General features: G+C 45.3%; 1 protein-coding gene across 2 annotated transcripts; it reads left to right on the forward strand.

Moving 5' to 3' along the window:
* The first annotated feature begins 234 nt into the window (after positions 1–234).
* On the forward strand, positions 235–20,081 carry ccdc141 (coiled-coil domain containing 141). Of its 2 annotated transcripts, XM_062402155.1 has the most exons (28): positions 235–261; positions 758–924; positions 1,473–1,595; positions 2,134–2,382; positions 2,791–2,887; positions 3,053–3,195; positions 3,289–3,441; positions 3,545–4,852; positions 5,161–5,213; positions 5,386–5,506; positions 5,639–5,758; positions 6,025–6,285; positions 6,365–6,526; positions 7,100–7,276; positions 7,431–7,553; positions 8,107–8,535; positions 8,668–8,787; positions 9,194–9,343; positions 12,683–12,823; positions 12,949–13,128; positions 13,199–13,382; positions 13,618–13,730; positions 13,943–14,131; positions 14,214–14,371; positions 15,653–15,860; positions 16,434–16,747; positions 17,064–18,635; positions 19,436–20,081. In XM_062402155.1, the coding sequence occupies exons 2-28, from the start codon at positions 766–768 to the stop codon at positions 19,683–19,685; spliced, it is 7,257 nt and encodes a 2,418-aa protein (XP_062258139.1). In that variant the 5' UTR covers positions 235–261; positions 758–765; the 3' UTR covers positions 19,686–20,081. The 2 variants fall into 2 exon arrangements, with proteins under 2 accessions (XP_062258139.1, XP_062258140.1); XM_062402156.1 differs by lacking the exon at positions 235–261 and having other exon boundaries at positions 717–924; positions 12,949–13,068.
* Positions 20,082–21,712: the final 1,631 nt, after the last annotated feature.

Genomic DNA, 21,712 nt, shown 5'->3' on the forward strand with positions numbered 1-21,712 from the left:
CAACAATAAGAATAGGATTAGTAATATGAGAAAATTGAGATTTTTCTGGCAAATAGAAATGGGGATAATCATTTGACATATATATATATATATATATATATATATATATATGTATATATATATATATATGTGGGGAGTGTTTAGAAAAGGTTTCTGTGTCACCGAGCTCCCTGATTTGCTTCTATTTTTACCTCCTCCCTCTCTCAGCTGTGTTTCCTCCCTCCGACTCAAACCTCCCGTTTCTCCTCCAACACGATTCAGGTTCAGTTTTTTTTTCCTTCACAAACTAAATCACTTTAAAAACTAAAGATTAAATACTTGATCTTTTATAATCCTTTGTGTTTATGTGCAGTTATGAACTCTTTTAACATTAGAACATGATTCATTATCGGATGTTGAACAATTACTGAACATGTAACTACATGATAATGTCTTATTTAAGTTTTCAGTATATGTTTGAAATCTATTTAACCTGATGAAAATATGAGTTTATGATATTTAACAGAATAAGATTGAAATATACGTTTTAAGTTTTAATACTCTGAATGAAATATTGTTGCTTTAGCTTAAGTATTAGTACTTTGAATGAGTACTTTGACTGAAGTACAGATGTTGTCTGCGTTTAGTGTCATAATTGAACAGAATCTGAATTCACTCTGAATTGAACGTTCAACTCACTGATTCAGCTTCAGATCACAAACTGTGAAAATACAACGAGAACCAAACAGAGAACAAGTCATTTCTTCATCTGTGACAGAATCTTTGATGGGGACTGAAGAGACGTGTGGACGAAAAGTAGAGACAGGGAGGATGAAGGGAGGAGGAGGAGGAGAAGAGGACGTGAAGCTTTCTCCTTCCTTCACCACCCTCAGCACCATCGCCATCCAGGCCGGCCAATCACAGCTGGTCATCTCTGTGCTCAGGGTGTGAAGAGTCGCCTCCATCTTCATCTTCATCGTTATTCAAAGCGTTCTGAGTCTGATCAGGAAACATGAAGCTTCAGATCCACTCGCTTCACATTGTTTGAGTTTAAGACCAAAATCATGAAAGAACAAATGTGTCAACTGAGAAGTGAAATGAAAAATCAGCTTTTGTACAAATTATAGAAAAGAATATTAGAGTTTGTTTACGTTTTTTTTAATGGAGGCTTCTGTGTTTCCTGAACAAACTGTTTACTGAAGCTGCAGTGTGTGTGTCTGTGTGTGTGTGTGTGTGTGTCTCTTGACCCGCATCACGTTGTTTCTTTTTTGGTCGACATGCCACAGATACAGTATCATCCTGAGGAATGTGGAGCTCACACGTAGACACTCACAAACTCATGTTGACTCATGTTGACGTGAAGTTAAATCTGTTAAAACAATTATTGTATATTTATTTATTCTTATAATTTATTATACTATTAGTTCATTATTAATCTTTTCTGTGTGTGTGTGTGTGTGTGTGTGTGTGTGTGTGTGTGTGTGTGTGTGCAGAGCGGCTCTCTGTTCCACCTCCAGCTGGTCCAGGCTCATCCGGGCCTCTGTGAGATCGGATGGAACCAGGAGGAGAATCACAAACTGATCCAGGAGCAGCAACAGCTGATCCACAAACTCCAGGTGATCCCTCATCTCCCAGCTGCTCTCCCCTCACTCACCTGCAGGGGGCGGTTGCATTGCTGAGAAACTTTTCTTCTTCGGGTGTTTTTGTTGGTTTCGGTTGTGGAACATATGATGACAGAAGCCTTCGCATAATCAGAACAGTTTGTACAGGAAGTTTTTATTCTATGAGGACCTCTCCTCACAGAAATCAGTATTCGTTTAAACTGTAGGGGGCGCTGTTTCTTAGGTTTCCAGCAGAGCCACCTCCTGGTAGTGGAGGTGTGAACCCGTCTGGACGAGCAGGTCTGCTCTGACGTCACTGGGATCCAACAAACCTCAGGAACTTTTCTTGTAGTTCTTTTTAGTTGGATTTGGTTTTCATGATCCCTCCCGGAAAACATCTGAAATCACTGATCATCAAAACTTCTCAAGAAACTGCCGATGAAACATGGAATAGAGAATCACTTGATCTGATAAATAAATGTTCAAATCTTAATAACTATTAAAGCTTCATTCATCTTTACGTCTTTGTCGGATGATAAATGGTTTGTTCCAGAAACACAAGAGAGAAGCGCTGTCATTGGTGAGAAGCAGCCGACAGACCCAGCAGAGGAGGGAGGAAGAGGAGCTGGAGCTGACGAAGGAGGAAGAGGAGCTGGAGCTGACGAAGGAGGAAGAGGAGATGGAGCTAAAGGAGGCGATGGAGGCGTCGCTGAGCGAGGGATGGTCGCTGCTCCTTCACCTGCTCCACAGACGACAGGAAGTCCTGATGATGGCTTTGGACTTTCACCAGCGAGCACTGGAGGTAACACACATCTGGAAACATGAGTTACAGTGAAACACAGACCGGCCCCCTGGTGGCGGCCGGGAGTACAGGTTATATAAACACCACCTCCTCCATGGAAGTAGATGTACATTGACCGAGAAAAATATCAAAGTAAAAGTTAATGTTTCTGATCTGTGTGTTTGATTGTGTGTGAATGTGTGTGTTTGATTGTGTGTGAATGTGTGTGTGTGAATGTGTGTGTGACCTCTGACCTTCACCTATTGGCTGCCGGTGTTTTATTAGCAGCAGCAGCTGCAGCCTTTGTCCCACTGAGCTAACAGCAGCTAACAGCTGTTAGCATCCGTCCCATGTTTATTATATTTATAGATGATCTGTCTCTCCCCCTCCCCCCGCTGTCTCCCCCCTCTCCCCCCCCCCCCCCCGTAGCTTGACGTCAGTATCAGTAAACTTGAGAATCTTCAGGTGAGACCCGACGACGTCAGACTGACTGAACTTCGGTTCAGATTCGACTCCATGAGAAAAGGTAACTGGTTTGAGACCAGTTTCAAACTTTAAAGCAGGTCAGGTGGAAGATTAACTAGTTTAAACTCACGTTCTAGTTGATAATTCAAACTGGTTTGAACCGTAGATTAACCAGGTTTATTTATTCCCCAGATTTAAACTGGTCTGGTTTTGTCGTTGTCTCCAGAGGTTCTCCTGAAGTCTCTGCAGGTTTTAAACAGCAGCGAGGTTCTGCTGCACGGACTCCGACAGCTGCAGAGCACTGAGGCCCTCCAGAGGAGAGGGGCGGTGCTGCAGGACCGGCAGGGGGCCGGGGGGGCTGAGGAACAGGTGACAGTGACTTGGTTTAGGTTGGTCTTAAATTGAATCTGGAATAACTCCATCACACGTAACTCAACGTCTGTCTCACTTCACTGGATCCAGAGTTCTCAGAGCAGCCAGGAGGTGGCGCTGAGGCTGGAGGAGCTGGTGGAGGAGCTGCAGGATCGGAGGAGGAGGGCGGACCAGGCCGTCAGGCTGCAGCTGCAGGAGGCGGAGAAAAGCATCACGGTCCAAAAGACAGAGTCTGGATCTGATGTAAGAGACACGGTGACATCATCAGTGACATCATCAGTGACATCATCAGTCCAGACACCAGAAGACTCTAAACCCTCCTTATTCCTATCTGTCTCCCCTGCAGGACTGGACTCTCATCCTGGACCAGAACCTGGAGTCTGAATCCACACCAGCAGAGGGCGCTCACCTGCAGTCACATTCCAGTACAGAAGAAAGCAGAAATCTGGAGCCTGAATCCAGATCAGACATTCAGTCTGGATCCAGGTCAGATCCGATGTCTGGATTCAGATCCGAGCCAACCACTGGACCTAGACTAGAAGAAATCACAAACCTGCAGTCCAGATTCAGATCAAACCTGAGAACTGGATCTAGATCAGACATGAAGTCAGATTCCAAATCAGCAGCGATCAGAGATCTGCAGCCTGAATCCAGATTAGTCCAAATGATTGGAAAGTTAGAATCAGGATTTAGATCAGAGCTAACATCTAGACCCAGATTAGAGAGAGACACAGACCTGCAGACTGAATCCAGTTCAGAGGAGACTTTGGAGCTCCACTTAGGATCTAGATCTGAATCCAGGTCAGACCTGAGGCCTGGATCCAGATCAGACAAGACCATGAACCTGCAGACTGGATCTAGGTCAGACCTGCAGGCAAATTCCAGATCAGTGGAGACCAGAAACATTGTGTCGTTATCCACATTAGATGTAAATCCAAGATCCAGACTAGATCTGAAGACTGAATCCAGATCAGAAACAAAAGACCTACTTAATGTTGTGCTGAGATCCAGACTAGAAAAGATCTCAGAGTCTCGATCCATATTAATGGATCATAAAGACCCTCTATCTGGTTCCATATCAAATGAGGAGGCTGGATCTGGATCCAATATAAAACCTGAATCAAGATCAGATCCGAAGCATAGAATCAAATTAGACATGAAGTGTGGAGCCCCATCAGAACAAACCAGAGATCTGAAATCTGAAGCCAGATCAGATATTCAATCTGGATCCATTTCCAATCTGCAGGCTGGATTCAGGTCAGAGCCACAGTGCGCATCAAGCCTGGAGGAAATCAGAAACCAGCAGTCCAAATTCAGATTTAACACGGTAACAGGATCTAGATCAGACATGAAGTCAGACTCCGAATCAGAGCAGCCTGAATCCAGATTAGACCACATGTTTGGGTCTGGATCAGAGAAAGCAAGAGATGTGGATCCTGGATTCAGGTCAGAGGAATCACGAAAATTTGAATTAGGGTCTAGATCTGAGCTGCACACAGATTTCCCATCAGAGGAGAACAGGGGCTACGAGTCAGGATCCAGATCGGACAAGAATCCAAGATTCAGATTAAAACTGAAGGCTGAATCAAGATCAGGGGAGACCAGAGACCTGCAGCCTGGATCCAGATTAGAGAAGCCAGGACCTGGATCAGACGTAAGCAGCTCGTTTATGGTTTGATAAAATAAAAATACAATAAAGTAGATTCAGTTCTATTAATCCAGAACTTTACGAGAACTGGATCCAACTCATTCCTTCAGAAAATCACGTGATAGAAAACGTTTGGTTAAACTGTGATGGGTTCAGAGAAGAAGAAGAAGAAGAAGAAGAAGAAGAAGAAGAAGAAGAAGAAGAAGAAGAAGAAGAATCTGGTTCTTCACAAAACAGAAAATCTTTCTAATCAATGTTTGATTTAATGTTTTCAGGGCTTCTTGTTTATTTCTCTGTATTTCTGGTTCTTTCAGTTTGAATTCAGCAGGAAGCAGAACGAGAAGAAACAGGAAACAAAGACCAAGAGGTGACGTTCTCCATGTTCACACACACGCACAAACACACACACACTGTTAGAAACACACAAACAGATGCACACACACATCTTCTTTTTTAGTTATAAAACTTAATTTTCTATAAATCTAAGAACAAGTGAAACGTCATTATAACCTACATGATTTTCTTCTTCTGTGGTAAAGTGGGCGGGTTCAGAGCGCGGTCGTAAAGGAGCAACACAGTGGAGAAGACCACACCCACCTAGTCCTACTGACCAATCAGCAGCAAGAGGTGCTATCGTCATGTGAACACCTTCTGGACAAGGTGGCGTTTTCTTTTTCTGTCTTAAGTTGAACAACAATGAAACTGGTTCACACTCACACATGTGTGTTTGTGCATGTGTGTTTCTGTCTCTGTGTGTGTGTGTGTCTCTGTGTGTGTGTGCGTGTGTTGCAGGTGTGTAGCTGGGTGCAGCAGAGCAGCAGTGTGTTGTCTCGCAGCTCTGAAGCAGGACTGAACCTGACGGAGGCTGAAGATGCTCTGAACACACACAAGCAGCTGCACACACAGGCTGAGGTACGCACACACACAGACAACACACACAAGCAGCTGCACACACAGGCTGAGGTACGCACACACACAAACAACACACACAAGCAGCTGCACACACAGGCTGAGGTACGCACACACACAGACAACACACACAACTCAGTAGAAATACAGCAGGTCCGTGAACTACGACTCCCATGATGCATTTCCATAGGACTGGATGTTAAAGTTGTGGCAGAGTTGTGTGTTTTATCTTCTGTTGCACTGATCCTTCCTCTCTTGTTTGTCTGCAGTCAGTGTGTCAGGACGCAGAGAACCTGAAGCAGATCCTGGACCAGGTCCGAGGGGCCGGTCCTGGACAGCTGACCCCGCTGAGGGCCCTCACAGAGCAGCTGAAGAGAGGGAGAGCATCCAGAGCCGCTGGTCCACCGCGTCAGGACCTCACTGCTCGAGCCCACGTGGTCCTGACGCAGCTGCAGAGTCTGAACAGGACGATCCAGATCGACCTGCAGCTGCTGCAGGACCACGTCTCGTTCCTCAGAGCAGCTCAGCAGGTCAGAGTCTGAGCTTCACGGCTGTGTGCTCTGTGTAAGGAACGGGGGGGGGGTCTGTGGTGACTCTGCTGTTCTCCAGCTGCAGGAGGAGATCGAGGAAGTGAGGGAGGTCTACAGGAGCAGAGGAGAGGAGAGGTCAACACCACAGAAGAAGAAGCTGGACGCTCGCTGGGAGGAAACGCTGACGCGGCTCCTCGCGGCGCAGGAAGTGGGAACCAGCTGCGTCCAGATTCTCACCATGGTAACCTGGCTGATTGGTTTCTGATACTGCTGAAAAGTAATCAGATTACATCCAATGAGATCACATGACATAAAGTGACCTGAGATGTAATGATGTCACACGAATAAAATAATGAAAATCATGTTAATTAAAATTAGGAGTGAGATTAATCAGATGATGTGATTTTTATTTTACGTTAAAAAAATGTAAAAGTTAAACGTTTTTCTGAAGTGAATATAGCATTACACATATTAATGTGTGTGTGTTTGTGTGTGTGTGTGTGTGTGTGTTTGTGTGTTTGTGTGTTTGTGTGTGTGTGTGTGTGTTTGTGTGTGTTTGTGTGTGTTTGTGTGTGCGTGTGTCTTTGTGTTTGTGTGTGTGTGTGTGTGTGTGTGTGTTTGTGTGTGTGTGTGTGTGTGTGTGTGTGTTTGTGTGTGTGTGTGTCTTTGTGTGTGCGTGTGTGTGTTTGTGTGTGTGTGTGTGTGTGTTTGTGTGTGTGTGTGTCTTTGTGTGTGTGTGTTTGTGTGTGTGTGTGTGTGTGTGTGTGTTTGTGTGTGCGTGTGTCTTTGTGTGTGTGTGTGTGTGTGGCGTCAGGCGTCAGACTCGGGGTTGGACCTGCGCTCTGTGGCGTCCGTGGTCCAGCGGACCATCAAGCAGCTCAACAGAACCAAACAGGAAGTGAATGAGCTGCGCAGTCGCCATCACGTCCAGATCCATCAGCAGGAAGAGGAAGTGACATCACGCAGGAAGTACAGAGAGAGACTGTTAAAGGTCAGCGTAACTGCTCTGATTTTTATTCAAACTGTAACGATAACTTTTAACTACAGAGTAAATGTAGTTAAACTTTTATTGTAGTTAAATATAGTAAAATACGAATATTGAAGTAAAGTATCTGAGTGACTGTGACGTGCTCTTGTGTGGTCAGACGCTGCAGGACTTGAGGAGCGTCTCTGAGCTGCTGGACTCGTGCACTAACGTGGATCTGGGTTCCCACCTGCAGACCTCCACCCTGACGGAGCGCTTCATTCAGGCCACGCCTCTTTTCACTGTGAGTCATGTGACTCTTTAACTGCCAATAGATACAGGACAGGACATGGAGGAAGAGCAAAGACTCATGGGAACAGGACTGGACTGAGATCCTTCACGTGGTTTTGACTCTTTGCAGCAGTGATCGTGAAGTGGACCCGAGGTATCGAGGTCCCACCCAAACACAGGCTCAACCAGTCAGGAGTCAGTCTCAGCTGTCAATCATGACTGATTTTATATCATCAAATAACTGATTCAAACCAAACTGATCAGAAACAAACAAATCAGAGAGAGAAGAACGACCTGAACTGACAGAAACATTTATTTAACTTCTACTGTGGTCCATGTCCCATCTGCTAACATGGAGGAGGAGGAGTTATGACCTATACTGCAGCCAGACACCAGGGGGCGATCCAGATGCTTTGGCTTCACTTTGAGGAGTCCTCATGTCGTCCATCTTTATTATCAGTCTGTGGTCAGGACTGCTAGAAACTGGGCAGAGCTTCGACTTCTTCTCCTGGTTTGTCTTTAACTAAACGTTTCCTCTTGAGTCTTCTTCTCTGTTCTTTTGTCAGCAACTGGACGCAGAGGTGGAGCAGGTGATGAGGAGCAGGGAGAGTCTGGGAGGAGACCAGGAGGTGGAGCAGGTGACGAGGAGCTGGGAGAGTCTGGGAAGACACCAGGAGGTGGAGCAGGTGACGAGGAGCAGGGAGAGTCTGGGAGGACACCAGGAGGTGGAGCAGATGATGAGGAGCAGGGAGAGTCTGGGAGGAGACCAGGAGGTGGAGCAGGTGACGAGGAGCTGGGAGAGTCTGGGAGGACACCAGGAGGTGGAGCAGGTGACGAGGAGCAGGGAGAGTCTGGGAGGACACCAGGAGGTGGAGCAGGTGAAGGAGGACGACGTGTCTGAGCTCCTGACGCTCCAGAAGAAGGTGAAGGAGAAGATGGAGCAGAGCGAGTGGATCCTGGGTCTGAGCAGCAGCTTCCACCTCAGAGCTCAGCAGGTCAGAGTCGGCTAATCTTTGGAGCTCGGGGATCAAACACCGTACAACACAGTCAGTGTGAGAGGTGTGTTCCATGGTCTACGTGGGTCAGCTTGGTCGGGTGGATCTAACTGTTGTTTCCTGTGTCACCAGCTGGAGGCGCTGCTTCTCTCTGACTCTGCTGGTTCCCTTAAGAAACAGCAACTGATCAAGAGTCTGTTCACAACAGCTGCTGCACTGAAGACCAACATCTGTACTGCTGCTGCCCAGTGTGTACGTACAACACAACACAACACACAACACAACACACAACACACAATTCAACCCAGGAGAATGTAAGAAACCATTACAGCTGCTAAATGCAGGAAGAACAACTGGTAAAACATCTGTGATTGTGTCAATGTATAAGTTACAGCGCCACCTGGTGACATTTGGTGAGAATATATTACGTTATAATAACGTAATATAACAACGTGTTGCAACGAGATAAATAACTCGTGGCCACAAGACGTATTGAAGTGGACTGCTAAAAAGTAGTAGTAATTCTTGATTACTGTAATACTATTGTATTACAGTACCATAAAACTGTGGTACTGCAGTATTATAGTACTGTAATACTGTAGTATAATAGTACTGTAATGTATTATAACTGGACTGTAATGTGTGTGTCTGTGCTCAGGACTGGGCGGGATTCAAGCTTCAGCAGCTGGAACTTCGTTTTCTCTCTCTCGACTCGCTCTGCGTCTCGTGGCTGAACCAACCCCCCCGCCGGGAGGAGGAGCTTCACAGGGAGCATGTGACCCGGCAGATCAACGATGACATCACCCAGGTGAGGTCACAGGTCACAGACTCTGCTGGTGGTAAATCAGATGGTATATATTAAGTGTCCTCATGTTGTTCCATCAGCAGCTGGGATATATCACTGCTGTAGTTCATGAGTATGGCCAGCAGAGGAGCTGTAGCAGCAGCTGCTTGTCTATAAATATCAGATCAGATTTATCTTCAGGTCTATTTTATGCTTCTGATTCTTTGCTCGTGTTGAAAAGTGTCGACTGATTTGACATTTTTCAATATTTAAAGAATCTTTTAGCCGTTTTGATCTCAGTCTAAATATAAGTGATGACTCTCTGACTGTATTATGTGTTCAGCTGCAGTTCCTCTAATGGCCACTAGAGTTTAAAAAACTTAAATAACAATAAACCATCACTGTCCACACACCTACGTTGGCACTGTTGTTAAAGAAAACATCCACTAGAGGGCAGAGCAGCGTCAGAGAGATTCTGACAACAACAAACATGGCCACCGTGGAGGAGGTTGTGATCATAGATATATATATAAAGGCTAGATGTCTCATTCGCGTTTCCGGTCAACGGAGTCAAACATCCGCACATGGCGGCCATCTTGCCACAGGCAGCTCGCCCAACCATAACATTGTATTGGTAGTGGTACATGTACTTTTTAAATAAACAATTTTTATAAAATTTCTTTATGTATATTTGTGAAATCTTGTACCTATATAGAACATTATTCTATTTTTTAGAAAATAACATAATTATTCACAAGTATGCAGTGTCATAACTACATCTCTGACGTTTGTAACAAACTGAACCGTTTCAAAATCTTCCGTGATTTCTGCCGGTGTTATGGGGCATGAAACCGGAAATGCAGCTCCAGAAGGGATGTAGAGCAGACCAATCACAGCCTTGCGGGCTGAGTGAGCTTGCGGAGCTTTGCCGTAAATTTTAGAAAAGGGGGTCGACACCCGTCAGCACGTAAGGAGGGATACATAAGCACGTAAGGGACCCGGAAGGGCTCTTGCGCTTACGGGCCCGTGAAAACGCAGAAGCATGTTTCAGGCTTAAGTCATCACCAGTGTTCGTCTCACTTGAACTTTGAGCTACGCTGCCCCCTGTGATTTCTGGTGGTACTGCTCCATTACACCTGTTTCACGCAGAACACGGCCGAAGCTCCGTCTGGTTTCTATCTGACCCGATATTGAGATGTGATAGAAATGTTACTATTAGGGCAATGATTAATATGAGGAACAACTTTGATCTTTAGAAGGCAAATGTCTGGTGTTGATCCACCATATGATGTTGTGTTACTTTCTCACCCTCAAATTCACCTAACAGAGACTTTACAGCACGGGGGATTTGTTGTGGTTGTAGACATTAAAACAGATGTTACACTCCAGGGGTCTGAGATACAGCAGGGCACAGGATGTTCGTCACCTATTCTACACATCGAAGAGGTTGATGTATAACATTTGTTTCCTCTCTAGGAGGGGCTTGGAGGTGTATAAAGTGTTGCTTTTTCTTGTATGTCATTGCTCATTGTATGAAATCTATTCCATGGTCTTGTACATTGATGCCCATCTGCAGATGTAGAATAAACTTCCAGAAAGACATTGTAATGACTTGTTCCCATGACAATCATTAAATCCACTGTGAGTCGTGGATGTTCGTCCCCAGTCAGCTGCACCAGCTCCAGTGAAGGATGGATCCGTCGAGTCACTGAGGAACGACTGCAGGAGACAGAGGGGAGAGGATGGGGGGGGGCTAAATACAGGCCAAGTCAGCCCATGGGTATTAACCATCATGCACCTGGTGCTGTGTGTCACCAACACATTGAAACCTGCACAAGCAGCTGAGAAAAACATCAGAGAGTAAAATAAAAAGTATAAACATTGATTTTGATTGAAATCCGAAGTTCCTGCTGATCTAAATCACATTTCCCTGCGAAGCTATGAATCACCATCATGCATGTGTCCCGCTCTGCAGCTGTGGAAGTCCACAACAAACCTGACGATACATCAGCAGGAAGAGTCTTGACTGGATTAACCTGAGTGACGAGGATCCTCACAGACACAAACAGGGACGAAGGTTCAACTGACGCTCTGTAACCCAACCCCCCCCTCTTCGTATCCCATGATGCCTCAGTCAGATTCAGGGTGAGAGTCACGCTGGGACTCGTACTGCTGAGTCGCCTGAAGGAATCTGCAGGATTCTGATGACGAGGATGAAACATGAGTTAGTTCTGTTTCGGTTTGGTTTGATTCGATCATCACAGACATTCAGAGTATTTCAGTTCTCATTAAAGATTCTCAGAGAAACGTTAATCATCACGTTCGGGATCCGTGACGAGATACTTTGGGACCTCATGTTAGATTATCTGAGCTACTACAGGGGCATTCCGCCCTCTGGTGGTTGAACTGAAGTACCTTCTGGTTCTGTGATCTCTTCTGATCTGATAAGTCCCATGTGGTCCGTTATGGTCTTCTGGGACACTTCATGGGTCCTCCATTATACCCTTGGGTGGAGTTCAGTGTACTAATTGGTCCTCTTTTTGGAGTAGTTTATGATACTGTTGTGTCCTTCATGAAGACATATCTTGAGGTAACTGTTGTGTTACTTTGCGGTGTGTTCTGTCGATCGTGGTTCTGCGTACATCTTTGTGTTACCTTTGGTACTTCACACTTCCTGGGTTTCCTTGGGCGACTGAGGTTTCTGAGGCGACAGCTTCAGTCCGCCTCCAGCTCGGTGTCCCACCTCCCACCCTCGGTCTCTGATTTCACCTCCTTCACTGTGTCTGTCTCCCTCTCAGCTGTCTTTAGCTGACAGATCAGCCACATGACACCGCTGTTCCCCCTGTCCAAAGCAGAAATGTCCCACTGGATTTAGACCCTGCTGCTCTAAATAGAATCTCACCGAGACTCCGTCCACATGCAGCGACATCAACGCTGAGCGAAAACCAACAACTGATCAAAGATCAGTTCTGATACAACATGAAAAATTATCAAAACTATTCTCAGACATGTTAGCAGCTTTGGTGTCTCTAAAAAACGATTCAATAGATTTCTATGAACGTTTGTACTGACACTCATGGTCCCCAGAGGATTAGGATTCTAACCCTATTTCAAATTTCATAACAAACCATCCAAAAGTTGTGGAGACATTCGTCTGCAACGGAAAATGTCAGTTTGATGGTATTGTGTGAATTCAATGATTCAAGGAATCATCCTCTGTGGACAATGAAAATCCGCTGAAAGTTGTTGAGACATTTTTCGGGGGACTGACGTTAACATTCTTTCACAAGTACACACAAGTAGAAATAACTTTCTTCTTTGTGTCCGAGCAGCTGATGGATTTTCTGCTGTGTCATGTTTCAGCTCCGGGATTCCTTCAAGGAGTTGAAGAAACGGTTCAACAACCTGAAGTTTAACTTCCTGAAGAGAAACGACAGGAGCAGGAGCATGAAGGCTGTCAGGAACCAGCTGCAGCAGGTGGAGCTGTATGAGGACAAGCTGCAGGTACAGTAACCATCAGAATAACCACTGTGGGCGGGGACATGTCCGAGTATCGTCTCATCTCCAGAAGTAGCCCTCTCTCTGATTTGGCCTCACGTTTGAGCCGTCATGTCCGTCTGTATTTTCAGTCTCTGCTCCGGAAACACCTGCAGGGCGTGAGGGCCCAGCTGGGGTCAGAGGGCGTGGCACGGGAGGTGGAGGACGCCGTCAATGAGCTGCAGAGACAGATGGGAGAGTTTGAGAGAAGTGTGAGTGAACATCGCAAAACGCTGGACATGACATGCACACTGCAACAAGCCATGGAGAAGGTGAGAATAAGAATAAGAATAAATCCAAACCGGCTCAAATCCTTTAAAAACATCTGGGTGTTGTTTTCAGTATCAGTTCTGGTGTGAGGAGGCGAGTGCGACCATCACTCGCGTGCAGATGCTTTCCTCAGACTGTCGCAGCACAGAGGCCGTCACCGTTCTCCATCGACAGTTTGAGAAGTTCGTGTGGCCGACGGTTGCTCAGCAGGAAGAGAGGATCAGTCAGATCAGTGACCTCGCGGTCAGGCTGCACGGTGGGTGGCAACACATGCTTTTATTCTGAAAGGGTAGCTGGGTGTGGACTTACGTCATACAAATAAAATTCTTGAAGAATTGAACAAATAATATTTTCTTCCATGATTCTGATTTCCACTGATCACGTGGTGGTAATGTTTTGGAGGCAGGACTGGACAAAACATTTTTTGAATATATGTAAAATTAAAATCGTATGTTAAGATGACTTTAATCCTAACCCAACATGTGTTGCAGGGGTGGAGGAGGGGCGACTCTACATCGAGAGGACGCTCAGCAAACACTCAACGATGGTGGCATCCATCAGAAAGCTGAGTGATGGACTGATGGAGCTGGAGGCCACACTGAAGGTCACAACACACAACGTGAACAAAATGTGAACACAACAACCTGGACACACAACTTGAACACAATGTGAACACACAAACCTGGACAAACAACTTGAAAACATCATTAACACACTCGGAGTGTTGACTCAAACAAATCAAACATGTTAAAGGCAGAGTCTGCTCCAATGAAAACATGATCTAATGAAGGTTCATGTTCACTGATGTGTTTTCAGCTGAAACAGCTGAAACCTGAAAAACAGCAGCAGAAGAACGGAGAGAAAGAAATAAAAGAGGAAGAGAAGGAGTGGACGAGACAGAATGAAAAGCAAGAACAAGCGACAGAAAAGAAGACGAGGGAAAACAGGAAGATCGAAATGAAGGAGCAGGCGGATAACTACCGCTCGCAGGAAGCTGCTGATGGTGTAAAAAATTAAATCACATGATTAGAGTAATGTTAAAAACTAAAACAAATGATAAAAAAACAAAAATGTCCTGTTCCCCCAGTGCGAGCTGAAGGAGACAGGCCACACCCCCGATCTGACCGGCGAGCATGATGGGAAGGAGGTTCCTGTGAAGAGGCAGACTGCAGCCAATAGGAAGCCTCCGTTACAGAAGAGCGACAATCAGGAGGCAGACAGACAGACGGTCACTACAGAGATCAGGTATACTGAGTGATGCCCATAACCTGCTCATAACGTGTTCATAACCTGCTCATAATGTGTTCATAACCTACTCATAACCAGCTTATAACCTGTTCATAACGTGTTCATAACCTGCTCATAACGTGTTCATAACCTTCTCATAATGTGTTCATAACCTACTCATAACCAGCTTTTAACCTGCTCATAACGTGTTCATAACGTGTTCATAACCTGCTCATAACATGTTCATAACCTGCTCATAAGGTGTTCATAACCTTCTCATAATGTGTTCATAACCTACTCATAACCAGCTTTTAACCTGCTCATAACGTGTTCATAACGTGTTCATAACCTGCTCATAACATGTTCATAACCTGCTCATAAGGTGTTCATAACCTTCTCATAAGGTGTTCATAACCTTCTCATAATGTGTTCATAACCTACTCATAACCAGCTTTTAACCTGCTCATAACGTGTTCATAACGTGTTCATAACCTGCTCATAACATGTTCATAACCTGCTCATAAGGTGTTCATAACCTGCTCATAATGTGTTCATAACCTACTCATAACCAGCTCATAACCTGCTCATAACGTGTTCATAACCTGCTCATAATGTGTTCATAACCTACTCATAACCAGGTCATAAGCTGCTCATAACCAGCTCATAACGTGTTCATAACCTGCTCATAATGTGCTCATAACCTGCTCATAATGTGTTCATAACCTGCTCATAACGTGTTCATAGCCTGCTCATAACGTGTTCATAACCTGCTCATAATGTGTTCATAACCTAATCATAAACAGCTCATAACCTGCTCATAAATTGTTCATAACCTGCTCATAACCTGCTCATAACGTGTTCATAACCTGCTCATAATGTGTTCATAACCTACTCATAACCAGCTCATAACCAGCTCATAACCAGCTCATAACCTGCTCATAACGTGTTCATAACCTGCTCATAATGTGTTCATAACGTGTTCATAACCTGCTCATAATGTGTTCATAACGTGTTCATAACCTGCTCATAATGTGTTCATAACGTGTTCATAACGTGTTCATAACCTGCCATACATAAATATTTATAGATGAGCAGATAAATGAGTTATGAGCAGGTTATGATATATATATATATATATATATATAACAAAGTGAAACAGACCCATATCCATATGGTTCATCCTCTGGTAAGAGTGAACATCTGAACCAAGTTTCAGATGTCTATTTCATCTAATGGATGTTGATGTTTTTTTGAATCCATAAATGTGAACATGGTGCCACTCAGAACCTTGTTCTTCAGCCACAGGGAGCAGTCAGGCTCCTCCTCCTTCTGCTCCACCCACTCCTTCAGCCTGTCCTGCTCCCCGGAGGAGGCCAGGCGACGGGTCGGCGCCATCCTCAGCCAATTACAGCCAATCGCCACTGAGGCTCAGACCACGCCCCCTCATCCTGTGATTGGCCCATCGCTCTCTGATGTCCAGAGGGAGTGTCACAGGACGGAGGTGCAGGTAGTTTCAACTTCCTGTTTATTAAGTACCACACCTCCATGTTTCTTACAGGAGCCCCGACTGGACAAACTAAACCTTTTGAGTTTTTATGAAGGGTTAGGGTTAGGGTTAGGGTTAGGGTTAGGTTAGGGTTAGGGTTAGGGTTAGGGTTAGGTTAGGGTTAGGGTTAGGGTTAGGTTAGGGTTAGGGTTAGGTTTACCTGAGGAGCTGAAGTTACCACAGGTTCTCTTTCATGTGGATGTCACTACATTCTACACACTGAACCTTTAACTCTGCTGTGGCTCAAACTCTGCAACTGCATGAATCTAAATCTTCCTTTTACACAGATGTAAACATTTTAAATAAGATTCTAAGGTGGAAAATCAAGTTGCCTTTAGCAAAAGTAACTGGAAACAACAGTGTAGATATTCTGATCTACACTTATCTATAAACCTTTACATCTTATAAATCACTTGGTAAAGTAAGTTTTATATGAAAGTTATTTCTTGATGTGATCAGTCTTCAACATGTATATGTGTAGAAATATTCTTCATAAGTTTGAAAGACGAACCTTCTTTATGTTCTGATCCTCAGGATTCATCAGACCTGTCAGAGGTGGAGCTCCATCAACAGGAAGTGATGACAGAAGACTCGCTGTCCAATGATGAATACGAGTGTGTGTCTCCTGATGATATCTCCCTGCCGCCGCTGGCAGACACGCCGGAGTCTGGCTTGGTTCAGTCAGACTTTGAGGAGGGCTTCTGTTTTAGTTCCCACAGCAGCCACATCAACCAGCACAGCCTCCATCACCAGGCCCAGTCTGAGCAGAGTGGTGTAGTCCGACAGCAGAGAGGGTCTAGTCAGACTGAGGGTTATCCACCTCCTCCGACCAATCACAGCAACCCCAGGTTTGTTGGTATCGAGACGAGTCAGATTCTCACATTGAACAGATTTCAGTCAAACCAAGATCTCTGTCAAATAAAGACGTTTGTTTTAATTGAAATCAGGAAACATCTGGTCAAACAAGTATATAGATAAGAAAGCTTGACTATACAGTTTGATACTGTGTTGCCACATTGGATCACTAAGAACGAAGCCTAACCGAAGGATGATCAAATAGTTGAGTAAGACATCAGGCAGGAGAAGGACATGCAACAGCTGTCACAGCACACATTCCAGATTCTGTCCAGAGTGAGGATTCTTTTCTTGTTGTGTCTGTTACAGGCTCAGATCAGAGTCCAGCTCATTTGTCCAGAGTCCATTGACAGTTCCTGATCCAGGCTTCCTCACTATCATGCAAACTGAGGAGACCAGTGTGGATTACCTCCACGGCAGCACTGAAGCACAATTCATCTCCAGATCCAACCAAGTCCAAGAGAGCAGAACTACCGACACTGATGTCCCTGAGAGGAGGAGCCCCTCAGAAACTGAGCCATTATTAAATGACCTCAACAGTCAGTTGAACCAGCCTCAGCAATGCACAGGTACGCAGAGTAATGGCAACCAAAAGGTCACATCCAAAAGTAAGACCTTGCCACAGACTGATCACATTGCACATCCTACAGAAATCGATCAGATCCCCACCCTTCAGTCCAGCTGTCCTCAGCCCTTCAATGGTCCAGACACTGATATCAAAAAGGACACGACCTGTCCACAAGACACTGGGTTCCTCAATTGTAGAACATTTCCTCAAGTCACAACTATTTGCCAGGACAACCGTTTTACACAGTCCTTTCCTAACTCTGGAATTTGTTTAGATCAGGATACAAATTCCTCCCAAACCAGAAGGGAAACCTCCTTGGTCTCCACACCTCAAAGTAACAGTCTCACCAGTACAGTTACCAAGCAGAATGTTTTTTTCAAATTCTCCCCTTTAGACCCTTTTCCACCGGCGAGAGGCAGCCACAGTTCACCCCACAAAAGCTCCTTATCACAGAATAAGACTTTGTCAAAAAACAATCTGATCCCACGTACCAGAGGATCAACTCAAAGCAACGACAGAACCCTTCCAGCAGCCTTTAGAACATGCTCACAAACCAGCACAAGCCTCCTGCAACACGGCAATCCTCCTCAGTCTTTCCCAGATTCTAGGAGTGGCCTTGATCAGAGTAAACCTTCTACTCAACCCAGCAAGGAACCATCCTCAGTGAAGATGCCCCAGAGCAGTAGCCTGACCACAACCACTACCGTCACCCAACAATCCGTTCACTACCAGTCCTCCTCTAAAGAAGGGGAAAGCCATGTGCCACCGGCTGGCATCACTCTCAGGTTGAAGCAGGACGATCCACCTGATGTCCATGTTCCCACTGTACCAGAGCCAGACAGTGTGAACAACATCACAATATCCAGCAGTAATAGATTCAGCAACAAGCAGAGCCACCACACCGTCTACTCCATCCATGAGTCCTCGAAGCAGTGTGTGCATGACCCTGGCATGAGCCCCAGCAGCGCTGCCAAGCCCACTGCTCCTCCTCAGCCTCAGACCAAAGCTCAGCAGGCTAACCCGCATGTCACACCCCCTTCTTCTCCATCTCATCTACTAACTTCCGACCAAGACCCAGACATTTGTCAGCCCATGGCCATCCGGGAGGAGATCAGGCTCACTCCTCAGATCCAAGGGCCTCCCCTTCCTGCTCCTTCTCCTCCCCAGACCCAGGCAGGGTCTCTTCCTCAGGGAAAAGCCTCTAAACCGGGCCCTCCCTGCTTCACCAGGCCCCTGTCGAGAGCTACCGTTAAAGAGGGCTCTCCAGTGACGCTCGAGGTGGAGGTGACAGGACAGGAACCCACACTCACCTGGTGGGTAGCATACAACCAGCTCCACAAAGCCTTTTGACATTATACACTTTCCTTCAGGCACAATCTACACCTGCATGAACATGTGTCCTGTGTCTAAATGTGGTTAATGCTCACACCTCACATTAACTTGTGTCCCGCCATCAACAACGGGGCATCCTCTCACACTGAACAGATTATAAATCCTGAATTATGGGATTGTAAAGTGCGAGAATTGATACTAATACCTCCTTGTTATGACCTGAAGGGGATCACGAGGGAAGCTTATCATCTGCGTTCGTAAACATGATCCTGATGTGAACCAAGACTGTTCTGTGAGCATTCACTTTATATAGAAACCCTTGTTGATGCAGGTGTAAGTGATGTTTGCCCTGTATTCATCCACATGTAAAACGCCACCCCTGTGCAGACAGCAGTGCAGCAGCACGGAGAACATTTGGTGCAGATGTTTTCCAGGTTGTCGACGGGCTGTGGGTTTGAATAGAAACTTTAATTACACGCCACAGTGGTGTCATGTGTTTTATATATTAACATGAGGCTTGGAAGTGACGTGACATTTAAAGGAACGTGTGTGTAAAGGTAGCAGTTTGATAACATGTCTTCATTCTACAGATTTTCACTTGAATCATTAGCCTGTGATTTATTTTGTGTGATTCCTTCAGGTGGTTTATTCTGTTTGCGCCACATTAACACGCTGCATGAACAGGTCAAACCCACTTGGTCCTGATTGGTTGTGTCAGGCGTCCGCATGCTCGGACTGAGGCTGTGTGCTGTCTGACCTCCTGTCATCGTGGTCGCTCCAGGTCTGAAGATGGAGACGCCAGCCCAGGCCGAGCGCTGCTCCATGACGATGGGAGACACTTCCTGTTCATCCCTGATGTGTCGGACTCAGACGGCGGGTTGCAGGACGCTGTCCAACATCCGGACTCGCAGCAGACAGCTGGTGATAAGTGGCTGGTGGCCGAAGTGTTTGACCTCATCAGGGTTGACTGGCAGACGTGGTTTGGGACACTGTGTGTTCTCCTGTGGCTGCTCTACCTGATCCTGCTCTGATACTGTTTCTGCTTTTTAATGTGGGAACATTGACTTTTACATTTGAAAACTCACACAGACACAAACACACTGTTCAATCCAGGGTTGTACAGTCTGTACACCACAAAGAAACACATCATTTATATTTACTTGAAAGTTTAGAAACACATTATTCAATTTTTTTTTCATGGTATTAAACGATCACATCAATAAGCGTTTTATTTAAACATTATGAGATAGAATCTCTGTCCTTAACCCTCAACAAGAGTAAGGAAAAATAGAAGTATAATGTTAGTTCCTTAATGAGATTAGTCATTAAATTCACAATTCAGAGTTTGACCCTAATTATTTTAAGATAAACAAATATATGTGTTTCACTTAAACGGTAAGAAAATGTTATTAGTGACAAAGTTGGGGGGGGGGGGGGCAGATAATATGATGGTTTTAGTTTCAGATTTCATCCTGTTTTTAAATGATTTGTTTTCTTTAAAATAAAAACTCATAATTTTTCTGCTCCCTTTTTTTATTTATTGAAACGATTCAAACTAAATGTGAAGCATGAGATCGAGGCGTCAATATTATTAATAGACCTCACATCCTCCGATTATTAGGAAATGAAGCTTAAATTGTGCAATTCTTTTTGAATGCACAGAAATCCAGATTCCAGATTAGATGGGAGCACGGGTGGGTTGGGGGGGGGGGGGGGGGCTCTGAGGTTTAGTAGATTTATGAAATGTTGAAATTCCTCATGATTCTATTATTTCAACATTCAACATTCATCATTTCACCCCCCCACCAGCAGTTTTCATTTTGCCCTTGAACTCAACACACGTCAAAGCACCTGCAGAGTCAGGTGGGCAGTGGGCGTGGCTTGAAACAATCGAGTTCTCCTGATTCACTTCTCGACCAATCAGGAGTCAGTGTCTGGTCCCGCTTGGTTCCGGGTTATGGGGTCGCGCTGCGTGCATGTGCGCATGTGTGTTTGTTCACTTGATGACTTGATGACCAGAGTCCCAGCTTCATCAGCAACAGAGCTTAGTTAGCAAACAGAGCTAAGGTTAGCAAAGAGAGCTAAAGTTAGCAAACAGAGCTAAAGTTAGCAAAAAGGGCTAAAGTTAGCAAACAGAGCTAAGGTTAGCAAACAGAGCTAAGGTTAGCAAACAGGGCTAAAGTTAGCAAACAGGGCTAAAGTTAGCAAACAGAGCTAAAGTTAGCAAACAGGGCTAAAGTTAGCAAACAGGGCTAAAGTTAGCAAACAGAGCTAAAGTTGGCAAACAGGGCTAAAGTTAGCAAACAGGGATTAAGTTAGCGAACAGGGCTAAAGTTAGCAAACAGAGCTAAAGTTAGCAAACAGGGCTAAAGTTAGCAAACAGGGCTAAATTTAGCATCAGAGCTTAGATTAGCATCAGAGCTCAGCAGGAATGAACAGGTAAGTATATTCTGTACTGACATGTCTACATGTGAATCCTCTTGTGATCAATCAATCAATCAATCAAATTTTATTTGTAAAGCCCATATTCACAAATTACAATTCATCTCATAGGGCTTTAACAGGGTGTGACATCCTCTGTCCTTAACCCTCAGCAAGAGTCAGGACAAAGTACTAAAAACCCTTTTAAAAGGGTAAAAATATGTAGAAACCTCAGAGAGAGCCACATGTGAGGGATCCCTCTCCCAGGAAGGACAGAAGTGCAATAGATGCCACGTGCAGGAAAACATCATCAAGATTAAAGTCTTCAAGATTAAAGATTAAAGTCTGTAGCAGCATTTGATGAGGGTAGAGATCCCGAAGGACAACCCCAACATGACATGCCAAGCAGTCCCGCTGCAATCACAGTCCATGGTCAGCAACCAGCAGGACCACGATCCACCATCCAGACCAGACGCCACTCCAGTCCTCAGTCACCGTCCATCGCCACCCACCACGAGCCGCCACCGCGGTCCTGGTCCAATGCCCGTACCCGATGCCAACGCGACACAGGGTCCGCCACCACCACCACGATCAGCCCACACGATCAGCCCACACGACACAGGATCCACCATCGCGA

Source organism: Platichthys flesus, chromosome 13 (genome assembly GCF_949316205.1).
Source record: "Platichthys flesus chromosome 13, fPlaFle2.1, whole genome shotgun sequence".
Taxonomy (NCBI): domain Eukaryota; kingdom Metazoa; phylum Chordata; class Actinopteri; order Pleuronectiformes; family Pleuronectidae; genus Platichthys; species Platichthys flesus.